At 34.6% G+C, this 8,249-nt stretch overlaps 5 protein-coding genes across 5 annotated transcripts; 1 reads left to right on the top strand and 4 right to left on the bottom strand.

Annotated features, from left to right (window-relative positions):
- Window positions 1-938: 938 nt before the first annotated feature.
- On the bottom strand, window positions 939-1,898 carry EIN_375230 (hypothetical protein; the record flags this gene model as incomplete). Its single annotated transcript, XM_004182736.1, has 1 exon — window positions 939-1,898. The coding sequence occupies one exon, from the start codon at window positions 1,896-1,898 to the stop codon at window positions 939-941; it is 960 nt and encodes a 319-aa protein (XP_004182784.1).
- Window positions 1,899-2,411: 513 nt separating this feature from the next.
- On the bottom strand, window positions 2,412-3,101 carry EIN_375220 (hypothetical protein; the record flags this gene model as incomplete). The annotated part of the gene is made up of 1 exon (XM_004182735.1): window positions 2,412-3,101. The coding sequence occupies one exon, from the start codon at window positions 3,099-3,101 to the stop codon at window positions 2,412-2,414; it is 690 nt and encodes a 229-aa protein (XP_004182783.1).
- Window positions 3,102-3,724: 623 nt separating this feature from the next.
- EIN_375210 (hypothetical protein) lies at window positions 3,725-4,567 on the top strand (the record flags this gene model as incomplete). Its single annotated transcript, XM_004182734.1, has 1 exon — window positions 3,725-4,567. One exon carries the CDS (start codon window positions 3,725-3,727, stop codon window positions 4,565-4,567), a length of 843 nt encoding a protein of 280 aa, XP_004182782.1.
- A 716-nt stretch (window positions 4,568-5,283) lies between these two features.
- EIN_375200 (hypothetical protein) lies at window positions 5,284-6,957 on the bottom strand (the record flags this gene model as incomplete). Its single annotated transcript, XM_004182733.1, has 1 exon — window positions 5,284-6,957. The coding sequence occupies one exon, from the start codon at window positions 6,955-6,957 to the stop codon at window positions 5,284-5,286; it is 1,674 nt and encodes a 557-aa protein (XP_004182781.1).
- A 336-nt stretch (window positions 6,958-7,293) lies between these two features.
- EIN_375190 (hypothetical protein) lies at window positions 7,294-7,845 on the bottom strand (the record flags this gene model as incomplete). The annotated part of the gene is made up of 1 exon (XM_004182732.1): window positions 7,294-7,845. One exon carries the CDS (start codon window positions 7,843-7,845, stop codon window positions 7,294-7,296), a length of 552 nt encoding a protein of 183 aa, XP_004182780.1.
- Window positions 7,846-8,249: the final 404 nt, after the last annotated feature.

Here is an 8,249-nt window from a genome sequence, read left to right as displayed (position 1 = left end):
CATATCGCGCATTTGTTAAAGCCAAACAAGTTCATTTCACTCTCAAATAAATCCACCCCTTTCTTATCCTTGATGTAATTGTACTTCACAATGAATGGGTTGTACAAGTTCATGTAACGCTTGTTAACTAATTCAACAAATCGTGTTGCGCCGTATGGTACAACTACTTGAGAACGAACAAAATACATGCTGCACGTTATTCATTTGTTTTCATATTGTTTCAAAAATAATACTCTAAAATTAGTGCTGCAACTTTGATTCAAACAAACTCATTTTCGGGTCGGCTGTACGCCTGTTGGATCACTATATTCTCCGCTACACCTAAAGTCATCTGAGACGACGTTTGCCAGAAAGGATTCTCTTGTGAGTAGTCTGCTATCTTTAAAAGCTTGTCTAAAATGACTCTCTTGTTAATCGCGTCCATTATTTTATTTCGAGTTTTATTGAACCAAATTGGTTCACAAATCATAACAGCACTGCGTTTTATACCTTTTAGTTATTTATGACTCAACTCGCCTTGTAAATAATATATTTGGAGTTCCTTCCCGATTTATTAGTCCATCTTTTTGGAAGACATTCAATCGATTTGAAGTGTTGCATCTTATTTTCTCGTTGTAATCAACATGGATATTTGTCACATCGTAATAACCCTTCCTTTGTGCTATTTCTTTTTTCATTTAAATCGGTGTTTAAAAATGGAAAAAATTCTTCTTTTTTTGAAATGCAAAAGGTACAAAACCCGTTTATTGAACTTTATGTTCAATTATTTGTAATTCTATATTAAGAAGTTAATTATTAATAAAATGTTATTGGTTTAGTGAGTAGTTTATTTATAGTTTAATATTAACAAAAAAATAATTTGGAAGTGGACATCCACTACTAATAACATATAATTAAAATATTATAAATTGAACTATACACAGAGCAAATAAAATTGATTAATGGTCATGATGAACGCCAATGGACTGTAAAGACTTCTGATTCTGTTTTTCTGCTGCATTAATTTCGGTTTGTTTTTGAATTGCTTTGTGTGGCTTGGTGAATACCTTTTTAATTTTTCCCAAATGCTTTTTCACATGCTTTTTGACTTTATGAAGGGCTTTGAGTAAAATGTGTTTGTTCAACTCTGAACTGACCTTCTTTGCATTCTTTGTACCAACAACCAAAATCACATAGTTCTTTCTGAGTTTTCGAGCAAAGTGTTCAATTGCGTCATGGCACGCCATTGGGATTTTTTCAGTTTCAACACCTTCTGCTGTTGCATCTTCTATCATGTCTACTACCTTTTTATATACTTTGTTATATATTCTTCGAGTTGCACGGGCTCTTCTTGATCTTCTGTTGTGGAATTTTTTAATTAATTTTCGAGACCTGTACCTTTCTCTCATTCTTGCTGTTGCTATTTCAGCAGCCATTGTTGCATATTTATGTGCATACTTCTTAATGTATCTATGAAGTACCTTTTGATTATATTCAAAATCTCTTTCTAAATGGCTGGTACGTTCAACACCAACTCTGTAATCTACTCCTGTACTTCTCACGATTCTATCTCTGTCTGGTGAAGCTATTTTATCTGTTACTCTTCTTAATAAGCGAAGTTGCTTCCTCTTCTCCATTCGAAGTTTGGTTATGGCTTGTTGTAACTTAACCACTTGGGACTCAACAAATAGTCTATCCCTCTTGTCAACAGCAATCTTCAAATCATTGTACAACACTTCCAATGCATTTTGAAGCTTTCTCTCTTGTTTCTCTATCTTCAACAACTTCCTCTCTCTTTTTTTAGTCTCGTATCTGATCATTTTCATTCGAGATAACATCACTCCACTGTGAAGGTATGGATGAAAAAAGTCTTCTGATCGGACTACAATTACAACTAAAAACAACACTATTGGGAGCATCAATATTATGTATCCCAGTTCCTTTGACTTCTCAAAATTTTCAATCACTCTCACGATTTAATTCGCTGATCACTGATTCTGTTTGGTGGTTTTTTCATTTATGAAACTTATTTGTTAAAAACCAACAAAGTGGTTGAAGTCAAATAATAAGAATTTTTTTCTTTTGTTTTCAATTGTATTTGTATTTACTTCAAATACAAAGTTTAGCACTTTAACGTTTAATATCAATAATATTCATTTATATACATTTGTATTCAACAACATGAACACTGAAAACAAAAACTGTCTTTAATAAAACAAATTTTATATTATATAATTAAACATGTCAACATTATAGAATTTGTTAACTAAAAACACAAGCAGTTCCACAATATAATAATTGCTCAGTACGTCGATAAAGCTTCAAATAATTTGTATGTGGATGTGTTAATAGAGAACAAAATTATTATTATAATATCTATTTTAACACTAAAAGTACTCAAAAATCAAAAAAGACATAAAGACGCAATTGTATCAAAGTTCGACCTTTTTCTGGTCTTTCTTGAGAAAATTGAGTCCACAATGCAAATTTCTATACTGGAAAGTGTCGTCCTGTAATTTCTCAGTGAAACATGTCTCGCACTTTTGCTTAAGAATAATGTCTTTAAATTTCATGCATCTATCATCACTGAAAGATTCACACAAAAGATCGCCGTTATGAATTCTGTACATTGCAGATGTGTTGTCTGGGAAGACAGTACACCCCCTATACATCCCTTCAATCACAGAAACTCCTTTACACTCGCCTTTCTCTTCTAATCCAAGAGACGAATTTGTAAAATACGCAATCGGTTTTTTATCATCAGTTTCCAGACTTTCAATCACATCCATTATCTCTTTGAAGCCTTGCTGTTTTGAATCAACACACTTCCCCAAGGAAAGCGGAGTCAAGTCACTCATGTGGTACTTCTTGTCAGCAACTGAACAGTCGGAGACGCCATTGTACATATCCGTACGAATTGTCTTCTCATCTACAGTGTATTTGAAAGAAATAAAGTTTGTGATGTTCGACTTCTTCACGACTTCAGTACGAACCAAACAACTCCCTATCTCAAAGTATTCACAACCAACCATTACTTTACATTCAGAGTCTATGTACGCACACTCTCGAAGAAATTTACTTGTGGTAAGTGACAACAAAAGAAGGAGAATGAGGAGTGTCATGCCACTTTTTGGATTTATAGTTCTTTTTATAATTATGAACTATAAAAAAATATTTTTTTTGAAAAAGAAGAACATAATAAAAAATATTTTTATTCAACAATTATTTAATTTCTTTAGTATGTATTTAATATTTAATAGTAAATTATACAAATAGTAAATTTTATAAAAAAAGAATTATTTGTATTATACTTTATAATACTTGTAAATATATTTAAAGATCATTTAACTCCAAAAATAAACCATTTTTTGAATTAATCTAACATTTTTACTAATATTTAAAATAATTAAAAAAACTATAGTATAGTTTTGTGTTTTTAGTCTTTTGAATCGAAAATGCCAATAATAATTAATTTTCAGAAGTTTTTGATGAAAACCAGAAAATTACAAACAAATTTATTAAAAAATTTTAAAGAAAAGATTTCTTTCAAAAAATGACTATTGTTGACTGGAATAATACCACATTAAAATGTTCATACCTCTACATCACGTCATTCCAATATCTTATCAACCTTATGAAAAGTTATCTACATCACATAGTGAACAATATTCAATATTAGAACTCTCATCATTCGGATGACTTAACTTCGACGCTCATCTCAAAAATGGTAAACTGGAAATAGAAAATGGCTCAACCGGAGAGTGCTTCGGACCTTCTTTCCTTCATCCGGGAGGAGACCTTCAACGAGCGGAAGGCCGAATTTGTCCACGCCAGTTTGACCGAGTTCTTTTCCCCAACGGTTCTTTCCGCGCTTCGCCACACTGAAGAAATTTACTATTTAGTTGAGGTAGCAGTCTTTGCTTGGAACGTCAACGACCAAATCAAAAAAAGGAAGTGTGGGATTCTTGCAAAGCGCGAGCCTGTTTTTGAGTGGATTAAAGAAACAATTATCAGTTGTGGTGTTTCAAATAGTGCAAGTGTCTTAGAACGTATTGGGTATTGTGTTTCACTGGGGAGATTAAACTATTTAAAACGACATAGCGAGGTGCGTACACTTCGAGATATCATTCGCGTCGCAGACGCTCGTGGAAACGTTCACTGCGACTATGAGAAAATCACAAAACGGGTTACCTCCTGTTTTGATGAGATAATGTGGTTCTATAGAGAAAACGACTCGATACAAGAGAGCATTTTAGTCTCAATTTTACTCGAGCAATTCCCACTCTGTTTTTTGGACAAAATCGACGATAAAGTCCTCCACAGAGTTTCCCTCTTTTTGCTCTTCGTATGGATCAAAATCAACCCGCCGTTTCAAAACGAAATCGGCGAAATTTTTTACCCAATGGCAGAACAACTAACAAATGACGAGAGAGAGTGTTCAAGGATCACTGGAATAGTCCTCGACTACGTCTTGAATAATAACTTACTCTTTCGGGCAGTCACAGATAGGGACTTCGACTTGGGGCTCTTGTCAGAAGCCCTTGAAAAAATAAGAACCCAAAGCGACATCGAAGACGAACGGAAATAAATTCCTCATGTTTTCGAATACCTGATTGCTTGCCTCGAGCTGCAATTTAGGGTTTTATAAGTAGAAAGAAAAAAAAATGTAAGTAATAAATTGAATCCTTCGATTCATGTTTGGTTGGTGCAAAGTATTGCGATGGTGTGCCTGAGTGAATAACACATGGATCACTGAGAAAATGTGTTTTTTAAGTTAAAAGTAGAATGATTAAATTTGCTTTTTATAACTATTAATAAAACTCTTTTTTAAAAATATAGTTTACAGAACATGGTATCTATTTTGTAAAAATAAAAATATGTGATAGTTTGGTTTATTAAAGTAATAGTTCTTAATCTGTGTAATCAATTGTGTTACGACGTGAGAAAAGCAGAAAGTGTGACCATGAGTGGGTCGACAACATCGGGATAATTTTCAAAGGCAAACTTGTCGAAGAGAGAACGAAGTTTTGTCGAAGAGACTAGAATTGGTTTGAGTATTTGTGACACCTTTTTGTCGGAAATTCGTTTTGTAACGAGTTCAGAAAGAGTTAAAAAGTAAGAGAGAATATCGAAAATTTCTTGTCGACAACAAAGAAATTTGAAAAGCGCGTTTTCTTGGCGTCTTTTGATTGTTCCATTGAGCACAGAAGTCGTCAAACATTTGTGCGTTTCCTCCAGAAAAGTAACTATTTTTTCCAACTCTTCTACAAGAAGAGATGCTTGTTTTATCTATTCATTAAACGTTTATTGTAAGTGTTGTGAAGATAAGTTAAAACAAACATTCGACAAAAATAATGGAGAGCCAAAAATGTCATTTCTTTTTTCTATTCTTTCAAGAGCAGTACACAAATTGTCACATTCGACTTTGACGTTGAGCGAAAGCAGTCTTTTTGGTTTGTAAGATTTGTAATCTTCAAACTTCTCGTCATTCAAACCGAAATTTTCCAAATACGTTTTTGTTTTTTCGATTTTTTCCAAAAACACATTTTTCATTCTAATAAAATATGAAAGTGGGTGGAACATGACGCCTCTTGCAAAAACATTATTCACAACTTCTTCGCATCTTTCACATGTTTTGACCTTCCCATAAAACCAGTTATCCATTTTTTCGATTACAACAAAATATAGGAATCCTAAAACGTCCACTACATTTTTGGGAAGTTCCTCAATTGTATACTCTCCATGGGAAAGGCAGTCTCTGAGTTTGATTCCTCCTTCGTACAAAAATACATCATTGAGTATCCCAACAATTTTTTCACTCAGCACCTCGATAAGAACGTTTTTCTTTTTGGTTATTTTTTCCTCTGACAATATTTTTTGCGTTTCGATATCACTGAACTTCGCAGAATTCTTGTACTTCGACGCCTTTATTTCGTTGATAGTCGACGGCCTATTGACGATAAGCCCTCCTGAATTACTCACTACAAATTCTTGTAGTAGCACGTCCATTGTTGTGTAGTACTTTGAGTAGTTAGCCTGTCCATACATCGTTTCGACATCGTTCACCGCGATAAAGGCGACTCGGAGCAAGTTTTCCAACTCGACAACAAGTCTAAAAATTCCGCTTAACTGTCCGCTCGTTCCATTAATTTCAATCTCGCCAGTAAATGAATTGATGATTTCTCTCTTTCTGACCGTATCAAGTAATGGGCATTCCTCAATATTTCCTTTCAATACATCAAAAGGGATTTTAAAATTTGCGTTGAAAAATTCGTCCATTTGAGGAGAGAATTTTTTGAAATCAAGAGTGACTTGGCACTCTTTTTCAAGCGACTGATATAAAACAACAAGAAGGCCAAAGGACGGAAAAATATCACTTTCCTCTAAAAACCCATGCCAGAGCAAATTTCTGAGATTGAGAGAAATTGGAGGCCCGATGATGAGTGTACAAAACGAAAGTAAGTTCCTCGACAGATAGTTCTGTGATTGCATAACACGAAGAGTCTCACTGAGGGTTCGAGGAAGGGGAATATTTGTTGAAGATTTGTGCAATGACGTCAGCATTTTTTCAATTTTTGTGCAAATCCACAACGACAAGGTGACAACAGAGATTGGGCATTTTGGGAACGGGAGCGCATACAAGGCGGGGAAAAATTGGGAAAAAACGGACGGAGACGGGCTGTCGGCCAAAACCGACTGTACCGAGTCGTCTTCATCACGGAAAACTGTTACATTGTCAACCTCTTTGAAGAGTGGGTGAGTAACGTCACCTTGAGGAAGTGAAAATAACTTCTGGAGTGCCGGAGAAAGTTTGATAATTGCGGTGTTGGGGTTTGAAAAAGAGAGTTTCGATGAGTTGATAATGGAAGAGACTTCTGGTGAAAGATATAAAACGGAAAGAGTGTGGATGTCCTCCTTGTTGCGGATGTAATGAATAAACTCGTCATAGGAAATCCGTTGGTCTGATGTGAGACTCATCTTTCCCTCTTTCTGTGTTTTTATATTTTCAAAGTGTTGGTGTTTTCCAAAATATGTGAAATTAAGAAAAAAATATGCAAGTGTGTTCACCTAACTTTTGCGAAGTAAATTAATTATTAAATTATTAAATTATTCCTTTAAAATTATTATACAAAAATTTAATTATTACCTAAACACACTCAAACGTGGAAAAAAAAAAGGAAACAATGATTAACAGCAAAAACCCAAGACAAAACATTTAGGTGAACAAACTTGGGCAACTAAAGAAACAACCACAAATGTTGGCGATTTCAAACCAATTTTTGTTGCTAAACATGATGAACAATCGAAAGTAATTTACAAATTTGGGCAAGAAAAGATGCTCTGGAGCTCACTGGAGCACACCACGAAGTGGCACGTCTCGGCAAACTCGAGTTTTGAGCATACAAGTTTATTTAATATTTGCCCTTTTTCGCGAATGACGTCCTCGTAAAACACTGCGTCCTTTATACCGATCTTCCCTATTTTTTCTGCCTTAATTGTACCGTTTTTCCCCGATGAGAGTGTGTTACTGAAATAAAAACCAAATTCCTCCAAAATATCCATCAAGAGGTGGAGTGACTCTGTGAGTAAATTGCAGTTATACCTCCGTTGTGCTGTGTGTTGTGCGAGTCCGCCTTTAATTTCCGATTCCATCATCCCCTTACACTTTGTTTCGATTAAGTTGACAAAGTCGATTGAGTCGTATTGTGAAAAAAAAATGGTTTTAACTTGAAGAAAAGGGAGTGCTTGTGTCGACTTCTTCTTCTTTCGCATGAACTCGATTTCGGCGTATTTGTTCAACAGGAGCAGCATAAAACACTGTTCACACACTTGGTAATTCCGCGCGCTTTTGTATGACGAGTCCATGGATCAAATGAGTATACTCCAGTTCTCCGAGTCAGACCAACTGTTCTATTTCAGCGTAACCACTGAGTTTTTGCTTAGTAAGGCGATTGCAAATCATTCTATTCATGGTTGCACTGTACTACCAAAATATCATCAGTTTACTATTAATTTACTATTCGCTTATTTAACTGTTTTTTATATCTTTTTGCCATTTACAGCATTACCACCAAGACAAAAACAGCTATTTATCGTTTTAATAAATTGTTTTCATCTATTTTGTGTATACGTGGCAACACCATTTTGACTTGTGTTAGCTAAAGAACAGAAATAAAAGTAACCAATCAGATACAATTCAATTACTTTTCGTTTATTACTATTCCGATGGCTCTTTTTGCTTTTTATCTCTAGCTTCTGCTGTGGCACTA

The sequence above is a fragment of the Entamoeba invadens genome, assembly GCF_000330505.1.
Source record: "Entamoeba invadens IP1 unplaced genomic scaffold scaff_1105074724957, whole genome shotgun sequence".
Taxonomy (NCBI): Eukaryota; Evosea; order Mastigamoebida; family Endamoebidae; genus Entamoeba; species Entamoeba invadens.
This window is presented reverse-complemented; position numbering and strand designations above follow the sequence as displayed.